This window comes from Chanos chanos, chromosome 4 (genome assembly GCF_902362185.1).
Source record: "Chanos chanos chromosome 4, fChaCha1.1, whole genome shotgun sequence".
Classification (NCBI taxonomy): Eukaryota; Metazoa; Chordata; class Actinopteri; order Gonorynchiformes; family Chanidae; genus Chanos; species Chanos chanos.
Window position 1 is genome coordinate 25,954,119 of NC_044498.1, and position 19,775 is coordinate 25,973,893.

Consider the following 19,775-nt stretch of genomic DNA (forward strand, 5'->3'; position numbering starts at 1 on the left):
CCACCCCTCATAGTGAGCTTTCTCCTTGATGTCTCACCATTCAATATGTAAATTATCGTAACAACTTCAACATGTTATGCAAATCAGTAAATGATGTTGCCTGCTGACTTCCAGCGACCTTTTGAGCTTGCATTAGCTACTTTTCATTGAAAGGAGTTGCAACATTGTACAAATCATGGGACAACCACAATACACATTATTCTCTTTATTTATGATTGCCTTCACTTGAGTAAACTAAGTTTTGTTAACATGCAGTTGGATTGATAATAAGCAATATTATGATATTATGGTTTATAATCTATCTCATTTACAGTTTCTACTAAAGCAAGCAAATATGTTATGTTCATCTGCTATATGTTGTTCATTAATTTAGTCAACACTGAGCACAAGCAATTTTAACAAATGTCACAGAAATCTTCCTTCTAACTAGAACTGCTTAATCGAGCTACTGTTGAATAGATGGAGTGACGGATCTGCAGAGATGTGAGGAGGGATGAGTGTGTTCCTTCACATGAAGACATGGCCCATGTCTGACGAGCAATTTGTCTAATCCTGAATCATCTGTGAGATTTCAACCAAGGTGCCGATACAGTCTTTCCAGTGTGAACAGTTAATGTAACCTGAAATACAGAATTTCAGTGTGGAGGACACAGTTTAATAAGTTACGAAAACAATTTTACATTCAGCATAGGAATCACTCGCAAATCACTGATTCCTTTACTGTAAATGAGGCTCTGATAAAAGGTATAATAATTCAGATCTGCTCTAAGAGAGTTGGTACCTTCAATTTGTCTGAATTTTAATCTTGTGAGTAACAGTCTTTTACTTTTGTGGTCACATAACCTTTGGGTAATAAAAAACAAACCACTGCTATACACTCTGATAAATAAAGCATTGTTAACATGGTACACATGCTGGTATAGAAGTGAATCTATATAACAATTTAGACTGTGGAGTGTTTTGATGACTTTATCAATGTCATATTGTAGATTGTGATAGTGAATTACTTAAGATTATTCCTAAACTGTAGCATGCAAACAAACAAACAAACAAAAAGTCAGATTAGAAAGTCATAGTAATTTAACTCACCGTTTATATATGAACCATCCAAGAAAACATACACTGTGGAGCAAGACAAAAAAAAAAGATGTGGGAAACGTCAAACTTTCTCTTTTTCATTTGGACTCTGTGATGTAGCTACCCATCCTGTACGTCATCACAGAGCCGTGCTTTTTCTAAATGCACAAACCATTAACAGGAGAACTCTTCAGAATGCATTATCTAAATAAATGTCTAAACATTTCTGTGATAAGGTTTAATTCTATTATCTTTGGTCTGAAGGACTTGCTTCTGACAGGATTTATATGCCATTATTTTCCCCTTTGCCTCTTTCCTGATTTCCTCAAAAACTAATGAATGACTTTAATGATCCAGTTCAATGACAGAAGATTACTTAATGATGAACACCAGTTGATGCAGTACATGGAGAGCTGGACTCGTTTTTTGCTGATGTTCATTGCAGTATTTTTTTAAATTAAAATCAGAGGACATGGGTAGCTTGGGAGTCAAATGTAGCTTTGCTATATTAAACCTCAGTAGGCCTACTCCAACAAGGCAATAAAAGTAAACAAAAACTCAGAGTCCTTGGTTTGTTTGCTAAAACATAGCTTAACCACTGAAGTTCATGTCAACAATGTACAAATGCCAATGCTATGTCAATAATGTGGGAATAAATTCTCATGCAGTTACAGTGACACTCACAAGTGCTCAAGTGTTTACAATCCATTGAGAATTGTACTCAGTTATTTGTATGGTAGATGGAAGTTTTAATTCAATATTTGATTAAAGAAACTGACCCAATTAATCATGATATTTACATTCTAAATTATAAGAATATGTGTAGAAAAACCATCTGGTTTGTCTGTTACGGATCCATACTGTAGTCACAGACACTAAAGGCCTCTATCCTCCACACATGTGTAAATGTTTTGTAACTACAGTACCCCAGTATTAATTAAAAACTTTATTCATTATCATGCTCATAATGTGTGTTTTGTACTTACAGCGCTAAAACAATGATCACGAATGCCACAAACAAAAACCACCGTTTTGTGTCTTGCTGATGTCTCTGAATCCCATATGTACTCGTTTGTTCCCTTTTCACCTGTTCTGTGGAGGTGATGTTGTATTCTTCACACAGCTGAAACAAACAAACAAAAATAATACTGTTCAGTTGGTTGACTTGGACTCAATGATTATTAACTTGTGGGCACTGCTCTTGAGCTATATTGTTCTAAACGTTTGTCTTCCTGCTTTTTACTAACTATGCTTCCAATCATTTCTATAAAGCTTACTTTCCTTGCCTTGCATGGCCTTCTTCAGTCACTGACGTCTACTGAAAATGAACCACAGCGGGTATTTTGGACAGCCATATTAAGTGTCTGGTGCGAATGCAGGTTCTGGCCATGCTTATGCAAAACAAGAGGATCTGGCATCTACTGTTCCATTTGATTTCCATTCTGCCACATATATCAGCAAGAATTTTGATTTTAAGCTACAAACCTGGAGTACACAAAGATGGACTGCTTCAGTGTTCTTTTCACATGTGAGTAAACCGTAATCCTCATAGAACAGACAGTCAACAACAGTGAGTAAAGTTTCTTTTCCCACACATCTGTTACTGTCTGGTACAATGGCCTCTGGATTTGAAGTGTGGTGGAGCACCACTAATATTGCAGGCTTGGAATCTGTTGAGAATAATAATATAATGATAAAATGCCCTCTGAGGATTTATTTCCAAAAGGTTGTGGAGGTCATAACAGGTATTTATACTCTACATCCTTTTGAATAAGGATGCAGAATATAACTCCTCATAAATCTCTCTGGGGACAGGGTGAAAACTTACCTGGAATCCTTCCAAGTGCTGCTTCAATGTCTGTTCCAGCCCGTGAGACAACTGGACAGAAAGCCAGAATGAAATCACACTCCTCCATTGAGGAGACCTCAGTCAGGTACTGTATTTTCTCATGGAGTTGTCTCTTGAAACCTTCATGACTATTCAGAGTATTTCCACAGATTTTGGAGAAGTATTTTAACGTTTTTTGACGTCTTGGTGTAGGTATTATTTTATCACGGTCTACAGGAAATAATAATTGAGCACTATTATTGTCATGGGTTGAAAGTAATCCAGTTACTCTGGAACTTCACAGTAATATTATTCTGCTTGCAACACAGGTTCAGTTATCTACTAGTGTAGCTGAATGTTCATCTTTCATGCATAATTGATTGTTTATATTTATGCATGTTGAAGGCTAATGAATATGTATGCTCTGCCAACAAATTAAAAAAAAAAACACAATGTAGATGGAAGAATAAATGAATCTCATGTTAAAACAACAGTTAATCTTGGTTTTAAGTTTAAATGGATTTTTAAATGCTGCACATAATATTGTACATTAACCACCAAAGATGTCAAATGAGTTTATCAGTACTGACTGATAAATGAGCATGTGAGATAGAATAAATAGACTACAGCAATAAAAAGGGTGTGGATGATTGACAGTGCACACCTCTTTTTTATTGTTCATGTTGTCATGTGCTTTAAATCATTCTGTTGATTTGCCATAATGGTACTCATGAGGAAACGTAGTGTTGAGTGCAGCATTTTTCATCAGTCATTTCCCTTTACAAGGGTGTAATGTTATGCTGCTGAGAAATGCTTTTGACATTTTAGCTAATCTTGTGCAGATATGGGGTCTTCAATGAGAGTGAAAAACACCTGGCACTTATTAAAAAAAAAAGTTATTACCTTCATCCTGATTGTACCTGGATCCAAGAGAAACAGAAAGAAAATGGTTATAGATGCCTGGTTTATTTTTGTAGAGAGAGCAGAGCCTTCTTTAAGAGTATCAAATTTTATACATATTCTTTAAGTGTCTTACATGTACTTATTATATGCAATGACGCAAAATATTAATATTCTAAAAGTTACTGAATAATAAAGCGTTGCTATCAGGCAGAAGCCTTGTATGTCCAAAACAGTTACTTTTCAGGGGAAAAAAATGTGTTTTTAAAATAATTGAACACCACGTCGTCAAGGTTGGTGTTGTGTCTTTGCATGTACGATTATACTGTCAACATTTTAATTTAAAAAAAGAAAGAGGAAAGAAAAAGAAAGCTCAGATGGAGTTATGAGGTTTTTGACCAGCGAATGTCGAGATATGTGTTTTGTCCGTTACTGATTAGAACCGTCACATCTGAGGCAGTAAGTATATCGCATTATGTTATGAACAACTTACAGGTTAGGCCTCCAAAGTTTATTGTAGCAATGTGTGCGCTCAGTTTTTCCTGCCGTTGAATACACTTGGCCAAAATCTCTTGGTATAAAAGATTAAGTGCTATGAACAGGCTACTGAAGACAGGATTGGCTACGACTAGACTGCAAATGCCAAACTAAACTGCACTCCAGCCTAATGTGTTTTGCCTGCACTCTTCTACGCTCCCATGTCTCAGGCCTAAAATACATAAAACATTAGACTTAATAGACTTGGTGTTTCTTGAATAAAGAAAACGCTGTACTTATTCAAACAACCAGTTCTTTATTTAGCCTTGCACTGCAAACAACCAGAGCAGTAGCTAGTAGCCATTTATCAATATGCGTTCTTCTCTGTACTTGCATTCTCGTGGACTTGTGAAACATCATCAGTCATGACCGAGGTACTGTTCCATCTCTTTTTTTTTAAATTTTTTATTATTATTTTATCTTACAAATACATCAAATGAACAACAGCTTGAGTATATAACTAGTCTAAATACGCCACGGGACTAATATATTAAAATTAAATAAAAATAAATAAGTAAATAAACAACAATAAAACAAGAATGCAAAATTACACAAATATGTTGTAAAGCTTAAACGAGTTATAAGTTTTAACAGCTTTTTTGTTAGAGCATTCAGATATAGAAGAAATGTACTGTTTGAGGTCTATAGTCAGCTATACAACGTGTGGCTTTTTGTTTAAGAATTTTGACTTATGAATATAAAATTTGGCCAAAATAATAATCAAATTAATCACATAAAAATGAGAGCTGAGAATCCTATCATAATCAACGAATCCAAACAACGTATTTTTCCAAAGTAAAGTAAAATTAGGGTAGATATGATCAGCAGTAAAGCAGGACAATTTACTCCAGAGTTGTTTTGTATGCGGGCAAAACCAAAATAAATGTACCAGCGTTTCTCTGTGCTCCCCACAAAAAGTACAATTTACATCAATGTCTTTCTTGAATTTCTGTAAGTAATGTTTAGTTCGATAAAACCTGTGAAGCATTTTAAATGAAATGTCTTGAACTTTATAAGTCAAAAAAACAAAGTTAGTAAATCCCCCTGCAAAGGATCGCCACACGGTTACGGAAACTAGCCCAAGTAACATCTGAAATGAGGCGCTACAACCTGCACATGCTTGGCATCAGTGAGAGCACATGGATAGGATCTGGCAGATATAAGACCAATACAGGAAAGATAGTACTTCACTCAGGTAGGGATGACAATAAACATCATGAAGGGATAGCTATCATCCTTAAGAAAGGAACTGAGAAATGTCTTATGGAATGGAAACCTGTCAACAGCAGACTTATGAAGGTAAGAATGAGAGGGAAGCACATCAACACCACCATCATCCAGTGTTTTGCTCAAACAAATGACAGTGATGAAGAAACGAAAGATGCATTCTATGAACAACTGCAAGCAGAGTTAGAAGGGACACCACGACAGGACTTGAAAATTGTAATGGGTGACCTGAACGCAAAAGTTGGGAACGATAACACAAACTACGACAGAGCAATGGGGAGTGAGGGCTGTGGAACCATGAACAACAACGGAAAATGGTCCTGGAGCTTTGTACCACCCATGACCTCATCATTGGAGGAACTCTTTTCCCACACTGCGACATCCACAAGTTGACCTGCTGTTCCCAATGGAAGAGACAAAAACCAAATCGACCACCTGATGATCAATGGCACCTGGAGACGATCACTCCTGGATGTCCGAGTGAGGCGGGGAGCCGATGTCAGCAGTGACCACCACCTGGTAACAGCAGCACTGAAACTCAAACTGAGGAGAACAGGGCAAAGAGCAATAGGACACCAACAATTCGATGTGGGGAGACTGCGTGACCCCAGAGTGAAAAGTGCTTTCGTCCTGCAGCTGAAGAACAAGTTCGAAGCTCTGACGGACATTAAAGAAGACAACCCGCAAACATCCAGATCCAGACGAAGTTAACAACAAATGGGAACAAATCAGAACAGCATAGTCCCAAAGAACCGAAGCCTGTCTAGGCAAAACAAAACATAAGAAAAGGAAGGATTGGATTACATCTGACACCTGGTAATCCATTGAAAACAGGTGAGTGCTGAAGGTCATGAAAGCCAAGTCTGAGAGGCTGCAGGAGAGATACAAAACCAGCACAGAGAAGCAGACCGAAAAGTGAAGAGGAAGGTAAGAGCAGACAAGAGGGCTTACATGGAAGATCTTGTGAAGCAGGCAGAAGGCACAGCCAGAAGAGCTGAGCAACTGAAAGCATATAAGATTACCAACAAAGTCTGCGGAAAGTATCATGGAACCATTGTGCAATGATCACAGACAAACAGGGACGACAGGCTTGATGGGCAAAACACTTCAGCGAAATCCTAAACAGACCGACGCTGACATACAAGAAGCAGAGACCAACCTCGATGTTGATATTGAACCACCAGAGAAAGAAGAAATCATCTCATGATACACAACTGTTCTTCTCCTTCCCCCCCTCTGACTCTCAGGTTCAGCCTCGCATCGCAGCCTGCTTAGCTGACATTGCTTCCTGGATGTCTGCCAACCACCTAAAACTCAACCTGGAGAAAACTGAGCTTCTGTTTTTTCCTGCAAAGAACTCCAACGATTGACACTGCAATCACCATTGAGGGATCTGTGGTGTGCCCCACCACAGCAGCCAAAAACCTAGGCATAACCTTCGACAACCAGCTAACCTACTCCGGTCATATCGCAGTCACTTGATCCTGCAGATTCTCCCTATACAATATCAGGAGAATCCGCCCATTCCTCACACAACAGGCGACCCAGCTCCTGGTCCAAGCGCTTGTCATCTCCTGCCTGGACTACTGCAACGTCCTACTGGCTGGCTTACCGACCTGCGCCATCAGGCCGCTCCAGCTCATGCAGAACGCCGCTGCACGCCTGGTCTTCAACCTTCCTAAGTACTCTCATGTCACTCCACTGCTTACTGCGCTCCACTGGTTTCCGGTAGCTGCCCGCATCCAATTCAAGACACTGGTACTGGCCTACCAGGCAACAAGAGGCTCCGCCCCATCATACCTTCAGTCCCTAATAACTCCGTATACCACTACTAGAACCCTCCGCTCTACGACCTCTGGTCAGCTGATGGTCCCCTCACTTCGGGAACCCGGCAGCCGCTCCTCCCGACCACGCCTCTTCTCCACCATTGCCCTTCGGTGGTGTAACGACCTCCCTCATACAGTTAGGACTGCAGAATCCCTCACCATCTTCCGCAAGAAACTGAAAACCCACCTCTTCAGAAGCCACCTATCCCCCTAAGCCTAACCCCCCTTCCTTAAAAAAAAAAAAAAACCTTGTCTTGTATCTATGCTTGTCTAAGAATTCCAGGGGCGCAATACGAAGGAGTAAATTGACGCTGTCTTTTTAGCGATGTCTGCTTATGAAGTATTAGGAATCCAACTGATGCACTGATTGTAAGCCGCTTTGGCTAAAAGCATCTGCTAAATGCTAAATTGTAAATTGTAATCTCCGCCATCAAATTCCTCAGGAATGGAAAAATTCCTGGGCAGGATAATCGGAATGTGGAATCGTTCAAGGCAGACCCAGAGCTGGCAGCTACAGCACTCCAACCACACTTCAGAGCCATATGGAGGAGGAGGGAGATACCAGATGACTGGACTGGGCATCATTGTGAAAATCCCAAAGAAGGGTGCCCTGAGCAACTGTAACAACTGGCATGGCATCACCCTTTTGACTATCCCCAGCAAAATCCTTGCCAAAATTATAATACGACAAATAGCAGACGCAATAGACAACCAGCTTAGGAAAGAACAGGCAGGGTTCCGGAAAGGTAGATGATGTGCCGATCAAACATTCACCCTATGTAACATCACTGAGCATTGCAAAGAGTGGCAGAGGCAACTTTTATATCAACTTTGTGGATTTTGAGAAGGCCTTTGACAGCATCCACAGAGACAGTCTATGGCACATACTTTGTGCATATGGGATCACACAACAGATTGTCCATCTCATTAACAGTTTTTATGCCAACTTTACATGCCAGGTTGGAAACAGTTGACACAGTTTTGCAGTCAAGATGGTAGTGAGGCAAGGCTGTGTGATGTCTGCACTACTTTTCAACCTGATCATGGACTGGGTAATGAGAAGAACCACTGAAGACCAACCAGGAGGCATCAGATGGACTCTTCTCATCACCGGAAGATCTGGACTTCGCTGACAATGTGGCTTTGGTCTCACACACACATCAGCATATGCAGGAGAAAACCTCTCATCTCAGCACCTTTGCACAAGTAGGCCTGAAGATCAACCAGAAGAAAACGGAGTTGATGATGCTGAACATCTCAAACCCCTCACCACTCCAAGTAGATGGAACAAACTTACCCACAGCTGAGGAATTCACCTACCTAGGCAGCATTGTCAGACATGATGGAGGAGCAGGCAGTGACATCAAGGGCCGAATTAGCGAGGCCAGAAACACCTTACAAAAGCTAAACATCTGGAGGTCAGCCCAGTACAGCACCAACGCCAAGCTGAGACTGTACCAGAGCTGTGTCCTGTCCACCCTCTCATACGGGTCTAAATGTTGGAGAGTGATAAAGTGGTCTCCACACGCTGTCAACCTTCCATACAAAAAGCGTGCGGAAAATACTGCGAACATCTCCAAACAACATCTACTCACACAAGAAAACATGGCCATGGTCATTATGAGAAGATGTTGGAAATGGATTGGACATGTCATCCGAAAAAGGCAGGATAGCATCATCTGAACTGCCCTTCACTGGACACCAGACGGAAAATGAAAAAGAGGCCGACTCAAGAATACATGACATCGGACAGTGGAAAGAGAGCTGGAGACCCTGCACTATACCAGGGGTACTATAAAGACACTGGCCCAAAACAAACAGGAGTGGGAATCCTTTGTTGCTGCCACACATGCCAAAGGCATAATTGGCAGTAAGTAAGTAACCAGGTAAATCTAAGGCTATTCTTATATTGTTAGAAATACGCCTGTTAGACATGAACCCTGATTGTGCTTCATCAATTACAGAATACAGTACAACTTTGATTCTTTTAGCAAGGACAAGGGCCAAAATTTTATAGTCATTATTTAACAGGCAAATAGGGTGCCAGTTGTCAATATAAAGTAAATCTTTGTGAGGCTTTGGAATTAGTGTAATCAAGTCTTGAGTCATACTCCAAGGTAAGGCATTTGCTAATATACTCTTCAACACTTGTAACAAAAAGTGTGACAATTGCTGAGAAAATATTTTATAGAACTCAGAAGATAAACCATCTGTACCAAGAGATTTGTTATCCTTCAAAAGTCCTATGCAGTTACAGATCTCTGTTAGTGATAAAGGGCGATCACACAGATCGAGTCATCAATTTGTGGGATATTCTATAATGAATTAAAAAAAATAGTGTCATTTTCAGAGTATTCTGATGTATATAATTTCTTATAAAAGGTGGAGCAAAAATTGGATATAAGTTTTGGGTCATCAGTTATTATGTCATCAACTTTTAATTGATTGGTAGTGTTCATCTTTGCATGATATTTTCTAATGTAAAGAAATAAGAGGAGTTCTGTTCTCCTTCCTCTAACCATCGTCTCCGGGACCTAACAAAAGCTTCTTCTGCCCTCCTTTTATATATCTTATCCAAGCTCTCTTGCAAATTAACCATTTCTAATCTGTCCTCTTCTGTTAAAGTGTCTGGTGACATTTGAGAGAACAAAGAAATATCTGTGATAATGTTTTGTTCATCTAATTTCCAAGTTTTAGCTAGATTACTTCCAAACTTCCTTAAGTACTTTGTTGACTCCCAATTTAAGCAATAGGAATTTTCCCTTTTGGCTTTACTCAAGAAGTGTGATATTAAGTGAGACACTTCAGCTTTCAGTTCTTTATATTTAAGAAGAGATTTGTTCAGTTTCCAGTATTTTTGTTTTGTTACAACCTATATCTGAAGAGAATAAATTAATAGAAATGTGGACAGCTTTATGATCATATTAGCATTAGCTAATATGATTATATTAGCTTTATGACTGATGCCTGATGCCCTGTGCTGCTCCTACTTCAACATAGTAATTGCACAATGGACAATTGCATAATGGACAATAACTATGTCTATCTATCTCACTCCTCATCACAGTATCTGGTTTAGATTTGCGCTGTGCAGTTAGTATTATCGTTTTACACAATGTGTAACAATGACGACGTACTCCATTGCACATGTAACAACAACAATGTTCTCTATTGCACATTACACACCACACAATAGTGATAATCTTAGTACTACTGCTCTACATTATGGCATATTCATTATATACTATGTATATAACTCCTGCACTATGGCAATAACTTCTATCTACCTCAGTATTCTCACTTAGCGGCTATTGCTACGTTACCATTCACTAAACTATGCACAGAACAACCTTTATTTTATCTTATTTTACCTTTATTTTATTTTATCTGTTCTAATTTTATTCCTATTTCCTATTTATCTTATTATATTCTACTTTTTATTCTGTTGTGTTTGGTGTGTGCTGCCGGTGTTGTTGCGACACTTGAATTTCCCTCGGGATTAATAAAGTATTTCGTATTCGTATTCGTATCACTTAACGGACAGGGAAGAATGTTTACTGAAACATCTTGCTCTTTAATACTTTTGGAAACCAACCAATAGTCCAAACGAGATAGCCTTGTATTATCTTTGTTACTCCAAGTGAATGCGACCACAGTTGGGGACTTAATTCTCCATATGTCTATCAAATCAAATCTTTCCATAAAAAGCTTAAGGTATACATTTCTGCCATTACTGCAAGCAAGTGGCCATCTATCTTTAAGAGAATTCAAAATTACATTGAAATCCCCTCCAATTAATATATGAGAATTTGGAAAATGAATTATCCAATGCTTAAGTTTGTCTTCTATGTTAGCAAATAACTGGATATTTTCTGAACTAGTGATGTACCCATACACATTAAAGACAATAAAAATAATCTTTTCTGTATGTAAAATGTCACCATTAAACCTATGTTTCATGGTTAAAACACCCACTGATCTTTCTGTGCAGTGAGAAAACCACAAATCATTACCCTAATGGGTTCTCCAAAATTTCACATCATTTGAAATTGAATGAGATTCCTGACAAAAACAAACATCAGTATTTAGCTGTTTAGCAAATAAAAATAAAGCTTTACGTTTGATACGATTTCTTAATCCCCTGGTGTTTAAGGAAACTATAGATAATGAAATATTTTGAAAAAAGAAGTAACTTTTAAAGTGCTCCGAAACAAGTGCTGAAAAAGTCATACCGAGCATTAACTGCACATTAAGGGAACAAAAATCCTCAGTGAAAAACAGTATAAAAGGAAATTATGTGGTGTAAAGAAGTCCAAGATACTCTCAAAATATGCAGTCTTTGGAATGCTAGTCAACACACCCAGTCTTTATAACACAGAGGATATATCGTCAAATGATTCTTAGTGGAACAGGGTTAAAAAATGAGGAAAAGAAAATGATCTAGTCTCAGGCCTCTTAATGACGCAGTGTCAATCATGATAACGCAGATCAATACTAAAGAACCTGGAAACTAAACCTGGTTACATAACATGTGGCCTTATTTGCTTTACCATTTCACATATACCGTAAGTAATTTCCTGTCCATTGATGAAAGCCCGTGCCCCGATGTAATATGCAGCCTTTCCCCTCACTTTGTGCCTTCTTTACCACAGGCCACAGCTTCAGGCTGGCCTCTCTGACAGGTTGAGATAGATCTTCAGCAAAGCAGAGTTTGTTTTCACACATGAAAGGGTGTTTTTGGGCAGACTTCCAAATGGCACCTCCCTATGACCTCAGAGAAAACCGAATGATAATAGCTCTTGGTTTGGAGTTGGTGTGTATCTGTTTCCCGAGGTGATGTGCAACATTGACAGTATCAACAGGTTTGACTGTTGCCTCCGGGAGAACGTTCTGACATAACTCTATAACTTTATCCTTCACGTTTTCATTTGTATTTTCAGCAATGCCATAGAGCTTCAGATTCCACCTTCTTGAATAGGACTCCAGCTCACAAACCCGCATTTGGAGTTTGGCTACTTTATGTTGTTCCTCTTTGAGATGAGTATCAACATTCTCCATTTTCTTCTGTGTATGCTTAATTTCACTGCATGCAAAGTCCAGCGTTTTCTTCAACCTTTATTTTTACTGATATGGTGCTAGCATAATCATGGCACGAGGATATCAGAGCATTACCTGGTGAAACCTCAACTGTATTGTTTTTGCTCTTTCGCATTCTTTTCCTTTCCTGACTTGACATCAGTTTGTTTTAAGAGGTCACAAAGGCAGATTTAATTGTCGCGTGTGTTAATTAAATGAGGACTTCTTGTTTTCCCTGGATTTAAACATGCTTTATGCAGGAGCCCAGGAGAGTCGACCTTACTTGGTAGCCATCTTGGAAACTTGACTTATTGCGGCCCAATTTGTACCACACGTGTGAACATTTTAACGGAAAATGAACACTTTACAGACAACAGCGAGTTTACGTAACTGGAAACAGCTGTCAGTTCACAGCAAAAGTCTGTTTAAAGTGTTTTAATGCTTGTTGTAGCAATATGGATAGGGGTAGACAAAGCAAAGCTTCATGAAACACTGAAATGTTCGAAGCAATTGTGCCGGAAATTTCGAAACAGTTTCGAAACAATCCGAAACAATTCGAAACAATCCGACACACCTGTCCCCCAATGCCTAACCTCCCTTCCCTAGAGAAAAAAACAAAAAAACAAAAACCCTTGTCTTGTATTTCTGTTTGTAAAAGTATTCCAGGGGCGCAATGTGAAAGGGCAATTTGACGCTCAGTCTTATTATGATCTCTGTTGAAGGTATTAGAAATCCGACTGATGCACCAATTGTAAGTCGCTTTGGTAAAAAGCGTCTGCCAAATAACTAAATTGTAAATTGTAAATTGACACCCGTCTCCACAGTGACACCTACTGGCCACTTTTGCAATTGTCACATCTTGATAATGCTGTTCTGCAAAACAGTGATTCGGACAAGCATTGACAAATTCAAAACTAATTATTTTTCTGGTGGGTTACGCCAGGCTATCAATACATATGATCAATACATATTTCGGAGAAATCACCATACAACAAAAAAAAAAACAAGAGCTTTAAGATAATCAGCAAAAGAGACAGCAAATTGGGACTGTAATGAACAGTGTGTTTCAATAAACACCGTGACTTGAAGCTGAGTTTGCCTACGACTGGTTCAAAATTTTTATACCAGGACAGCTTGTCTGCCGTCGTCCCTTACTTGATCACCAAATTAACATAACACCACAATTAAAAGAGTTCGTCCCTTTACTAAGCATGCAAAATACCTCCCAACACTTAAAAACACTTAAACAAACATGGCTGCTGCTCTTGTCAGAATGTCTCAAGGGGTGCATCATGACGTAGCATCTCAATACAACGGCCACACTACAACTCATAATTTGATTGGTTAAACATCCTGTCACTCATCAGACTGGTGAAACTGGTCAAAAATCTGTTAAGAGCTGCCCAAATTCATCCTATCCCCATGGATACACTGTTCAACATATAAAAAATTCTTTCAGAGCATAAAATCAAGACACCCATGACTTCATGTACACCACATCTGAAATGAATTCGATGAACGGTCTAGGAGCACTATGGCCGTGATGGGTGAAAGAGCGACTCTTTCTGTTGCCAGATGGTGGCGCTATACAGGGGTGTCACACTGGGCATGTGGATATCATTATAACTATCATAACCAATAATGTGTCAAGTTTCAGCTGTATCAAACAATGCATGGAGAATTTATGACGCATTCCTCTTTGTGTGGCGAGACATATAAATTAATTGTTTGGCCATTTCAACACCTTGCAAGATATCAAAAATCCCTTGGCAATTTAAAATCTGCAACATCTTGACATCACATATAGCAAATCTGTCGTGATGAACCATCTAGGAGTATGTAAAAATGTAACGTGTGTCAAAACACACGTGTGTATATCGAATTTCATGAGTTTTTGCCCATGGGAACCACCTCAAGAATGGCCAAGTCTTGAAGAAAAAGAATAATAAATATTGCTGCAAGCAGAAATGAGGGGGCCAAGGGGGGCCATGCTGAAGTAACTGCTGAAATGTTGTGCAGACCTCAGGATCAAAAAAGGCATGAATTGAAATAACAATCATGATTTTAGACCAAATATGTGAAGAGTAACGAGCAAAACCATGTTTTTCCTTATTAAAGTGCCCCCAAGTGGTAAAAGGTAGGGTCTTGAGTCAGGCCACGAAGTTTAGTGTAGATACATCAAAGCATTGCTGAGATATGGGCTCACTTCCTGCTTGGCAGCTTCACTGCCGATTTCGATTGGCTGTTATAGTCGAATGATTTGGAAAATCAAAAATCCATCTGATAACTTTTGTGAGGCTTAGTCTGCAGATCATCTTTTACAAATCTGGTGAAGATTGGACGAAGTTTGTCTGAGGAGTAGCCTCATTTTTTTACGAAATTCAAAATGGTGGAAAATCCAGTGTGGCAGAAACTGACGTCAGTGATTGCGATGAACTCGGCTTGATGCAAAGAATCCAGCATCACTTCATTTTTTAATTTTCCTCATATTGGGCAATTTTTTCTGGACTCCCTTTGGGTGGAGTCTTGAGTCAGTCCACCGAGTTTGGCGTTGATACATGAAAGTGTTGCTGAAATATGAGCTCACTTCCTGTTTTGTAACTTTGCTGATGATTTAGATTGGCACTGATGGACGAACTCTTTTCAAAATCAAAAATCCATTGGATAACTTTTGTGCGGTTTGGTCTGAACATCCGCTGTGCCAAGTTTGATGAAGATTGGGCAAATTTTGTGGCCTGTTAAAAATTTTTAAACATTTCAGTAAAATCAAATAGTGCCGCCGCATCAATTAGGTTGACACAAAAAGTTGCCATATCTCGGCCTTGGGACCTCCCACAGTATCACCACACACATAAATTAGTTATTTAAGCTGAACACATCAACAGTTATTAGCCAAAACACATCTCTGCTTATTACAGCGCCCCAAGTGGTCAAATGACAGAGAGTTTTTTGGGCCTCCTAAGAATGGGGTCCCGAGTCCATATATCAAGTTTGCTTTTGATAAATCAAACCGACCTCATTGAGTGCGCTGAACTTGCCTTGGACCCAGGGAATCCAATGGTACCTCATTTTTGAAAATCGGACATACGATTCAAAAGTTATGTGCATAAATCTACTTCAAATTTGACCCACTGGTGGCTCTAGAGCACTGAAGCTGCAGACATGAAACTTGGTGATGAGAATCAGGGGACTAAGGACGCCTGCAGGATTTCATCTCAGGGTACACACAGAAACCTGACCACGCATGTGCATGTGCACACATGCATCGAGAGAGAGCTGAGAGAGAGTAACCCCACTGACTGACTAATCAATGATTAAAACTCACCTATTTTAAGTTTACTGTCCTTCTCCCAGTCACATCAAATTGTCTGAGCACTTCCTCACTGTCTATTTTCATTTCAGGATGAATGTTCATAACGGTAAGTCCAGTGAGTCTGCCGTCTGACATCGTGTTGCATAAATAAGTCTTTGACGCCTCAGAGTGCTAAATGAACACACGGCAGAGGCTGTGGACACTGGCATAGTTAGCAGGACTTTCAGCATACAGTGAATGTTGGGGTAGAAATCTGCCGTGCTCTTAGTTCTAACATGAACTAGCTAGCGCAGGACTGTCATTGGTGATCATTTCGGGAGAGAAGGCCACATTTGAAAAGATGCAATTTAAGATTCTGTGCAAACCAATCAGGTTTCCCTTATGCACATATTTGCACAAGAGGCAAAAGTTTGATGACATCAACCTCCTTTATGGCTGTTTCTGTGGTAGCGGTAACAACAAGCCAGACATCAGCCACATTGCCTAATTCAAGAGCGTTTAGACGGAGGAGAAATATGAAGTGGATTTGCACGTGATCTGTAAATATAAGTAAACACTCAGAGGTGGTCACCATGTCATTCCCGGCTCACAAATCAAAAATCTCATGGTATGCACTGTGCGTACAGCTGCAGGCGCCTATGCAGGGGACTGTCCCCAATCGGGGTGCCTTATTTCACAACTTTTTACCGTATGGTTCTAGGGGCTGCCATAGACACCCTAGCCAGAAAAAGAAGAAGAAAAAGAAAAAGATGATGGAGAAAAGGTAGAAACACAATGGGGGCCTACGCAGCTTCGTTGCTTGGCCCCCAATAATAAAAATCCTTATGAAAACAACAGGGCCTTGCAGACATCGGAGGCACAGCATCTTCGGTGTTCAGGCCCTAATAATAATAATCCTAATGAAAACAATATAGGGTCTTACACCTTCAGTGCATGCGCCCTCCGGTGAACACTGGAGGCACAACAACTTCGGTGCTTGGGCCCTAATGACTCGCAGAACAATCAACACCAGTCACGTAAACAGAGTAAATAATTATCAATATCATTTTGTGATCGAGTCACAGTTTTCTGCAAACTAGCTGACGCCTGAGTGGTTCATTGTGCATTGTGCATTGCACTCAATGCTGGTGCATTATACAGATAAAAGATCCTGTTATTTTAAACACACTGTTCATTACAGTCCCAATGTAGGCCTACTGTCTCTGACAGTCTGAAAGAATTTGTTTCTTTGTTTGTTATATGTATTGAAATATGTACTGATCGTATGTATTGATAGCCTGGCATAACCCACCGGAATAAAAAGTATTTTAGAGTTTGTCAACGCTTGTCTGAATCGTTGTTTCGCTGAACAGCATTATCAAAATGAGACGATTGCACAAGTGGCCTGTAGGTGTCACCGTGGAGACGGTGTCGGATTGTTTCGAAACTGTTTCGAAATTTCCGGCACAACTGCTTCGAACGTCTCAGCGTTTCACGTAGCCTCATTTTGCCCACCACTATGTCTCCAAACAACTGCCGATTACTGCTGTGTATTGTTCTACAGTTGAGTGAAGCAACTACCAACAATTCTGGCTCAATTCGAAGTCAGACGAAATCGCACGTCACTGTTTACCTTCAACTCAACTGTGTGCGGCACTTCCCTCAAGATGGAGGAGGGGTGGAGCTACGATGTTTTGCCGACAGTTTGAGGATCCAATGGAGTTACGAAATTTAGTCACAAGCTCTTTTTAATACTTTCCATTGGTTAAATACTTCTAAAACAGACAGGCGTAAAGGAAGACCAATAGTACTGATTTATGAACAAAAAAATGACGACGTATGGAGATATTGAGGTTTCCGTCTTACAGCGACAAACTGTTAAATCCTAATACTGGGGCTAAATTCTTTGTACCATCAGTCACATTAACGTTCCCATAAGAAATTCTTTTAAAAGAGTGGTGCTAACTGAGCTAGTCCTTCGCACTGTCCCACAAAGAATGCTTAATTTACTGTTCGCCAGTTTGTCAGCTGTCTTTTTTAAACTTCAATTCTTCTGCACTAGATTTGAAAAGCTTGGAAAACATGTAACATTAGCCCTTTTGCCAATTTTAATTCACTAGTTCGTCTTGAAACAGAATTTAATCAATAGTCGAATCCATGGAGAGCATGGCAATATTTTAAACAGCATCCGGGCAGACAGAGACGGGGCAGAAAAAAATAAGGTCTAACACGAAATTACGACTTAATGTACGAAAGTTCGATTTTAAAGTCGAAATTGAGAAAATAATGCAAAACGTTGAGTGCAAAGTCGAAATTGAGAGAATAAAACCTCATATCCCCCTCGTTAGTCCGCTCTTCTTTTAAACGAAACTGCCAGCCATAAGGTGCAGAAATTCAATCATGCAAAATATTCAGATTACCTTGCATGAAATCAACTACTGACTTACCTGAATTTCGAAGCCATGCCTGATATATTTTAGGAGCTTGGTTGGTCACGCAGTTTCACTCATTTATGATAGCAAAGAGAAAGTGAAAGTGTCGGCCGTCCCCAATGAGTGTGTGGGGTGTAGCCTGTAGAAATTGCCATGGGCCATATTTTGATACAACAGTTGCGCAGCGGAAGCACGAACTCCGCAATTGCTCCAAAGGTTACCTCCTTAATGTTTTACCTCTAGAATTGTATTTATTAATCTCACATTAAGAGGCTAACCTTATGGGGAAGAAACTGGTATTCCTTTCAGTCTGCCCCGACTGTTTATGACCCTGAATTTTTTCATTCCCTCTTTAAATACTTACTGAAATTTGACTCTGCTGTGGTTTTAGGTGCTGATATGAATGCAGTTTTCAACTTTTCAATTGACAGTCAAACTGACATCCAGCGTAGATCATCTTTAGCACTGAATAAATTTATCCGTAATCTGAAGAATAGATCTTGCATGCGTTCTTTCCCTCTCTCTAACTCCCTTTGTCTGATTACACACACTTCAACTTTGGGATTACAGTGCAAGTTAAGAGTTGGGTAGAGTTGTTGGGTTTAGGGCCTACTTGAGACTAGCTCTCAAGTTAGAAATCTTGTTTCTCTCCCTTGCACACACTTCTTATTGCCCATTCCCACTCTCCTTGGTGCCTAGCACACACACTTGTACATACATTCACATACCACACATACCTCTTGCCTGTGCGCCTGCGCACAGCCTCTCTCCCTCGCTCCTCCTTCTCTTTTTCAGTGCGCAGCTGGGCATACGCCCACATACACGCACGTTCTCACACACACGCATCTCCACTCTCACACCCATTCAGTTTTATACTGAATACTTGTACATAGCCTCATTGCCATCATATTGCCATTTGTGCTTTGATCGTTCTATTTGCTGCTGATTATTGATTGTACCATATCAGTATTAGTTTGCCAAGTAGTGTTGATCATGTTAATAAATAGTATCTTTGGAATAAGCTGTTGTCCTGTCTGTCTCTGCTGCAGTATTCACTGAATGCCAACCTCTGCCATCAAAGTACTCCCAATAGCCTTTATCAACCTGGTTTTTCATGTGTGTTGTAGATTTATTAATGTAATTGTAATAGATTAGTACTGCAATACTCACTAAGACTGTAGCACAGTGTTACAACTAGATTATTCCATTAATCTTAGTAGTTTAATTATAAAATATTGAGCACCAAAATTAATGGTTAATAATTATATGAGACTGATTTTCATGAGACTGATTTATTAATCCTATTGCACCTACATCTTTTGGTGTCCCCGTGTTAGGATTGCTATTGTTCCTACATTAGTTTGTGGAGAAGGGATCACTGTGTTTAAGGATTACAGTTTGAAGTGCCATTACGAGACCAAACACATAGAGAAACACAAGAACTTGAGTGATGCAGATTGGGCACGGACATCTGAAGCTTTGCTAGCCAAGCTCCAAAAGCAACAAGGACTTTTTACCAAGTTTTACACATCCAGAGATGGAGCAATCAAGACCAGCTTTGTGATATCCCACAAAATCGC

General features: G+C 39.6%; 1 protein-coding gene across 1 annotated transcript; it reads right to left on the reverse strand.

Annotated features, from left to right (window-relative positions):
- Window positions 1-418: 418 nt before the first annotated feature.
- On the reverse strand, window positions 419-18,275 carry LOC115810833 (uncharacterized). The gene is made up of 7 exons (XM_030772856.1): window positions 18,211-18,275; window positions 3,809-3,825; window positions 2,906-3,136; window positions 2,563-2,747; window positions 2,064-2,200; window positions 1,090-1,122; window positions 419-620 (listed from the first exon to the last, which is right to left on the reverse strand). The coding sequence occupies exons 1-7, from the start codon at window positions 18,225-18,227 to the stop codon at window positions 611-613; spliced, it is 630 nt and encodes a 209-aa protein (XP_030628716.1). The 5' UTR covers window positions 18,228-18,275; the 3' UTR covers window positions 419-610.
- Window positions 18,276-19,775: the final 1,500 nt, after the last annotated feature.

What these genes read in the sequence shown, in the direction of transcription:
- LOC115810833 (XM_030772856.1), bottom strand. An exon ending in AGCACTTGGAAGGATTCCAG is followed by an intron (nt 2,748 to 2,905) that starts GTAAGTTTTCAC and finishes TATTCTCAACAG; the next exon opens with ATTCCAAGCCTGCAATATTA. An exon ending in TCCATCTTTGTGTACTCCAG is followed by an intron (nt 2,201 to 2,562) that starts GTTTGTAGCTTA and finishes TGTTTGTTTCAG; the next exon opens with CTGTGTGAAGAATACAACAT.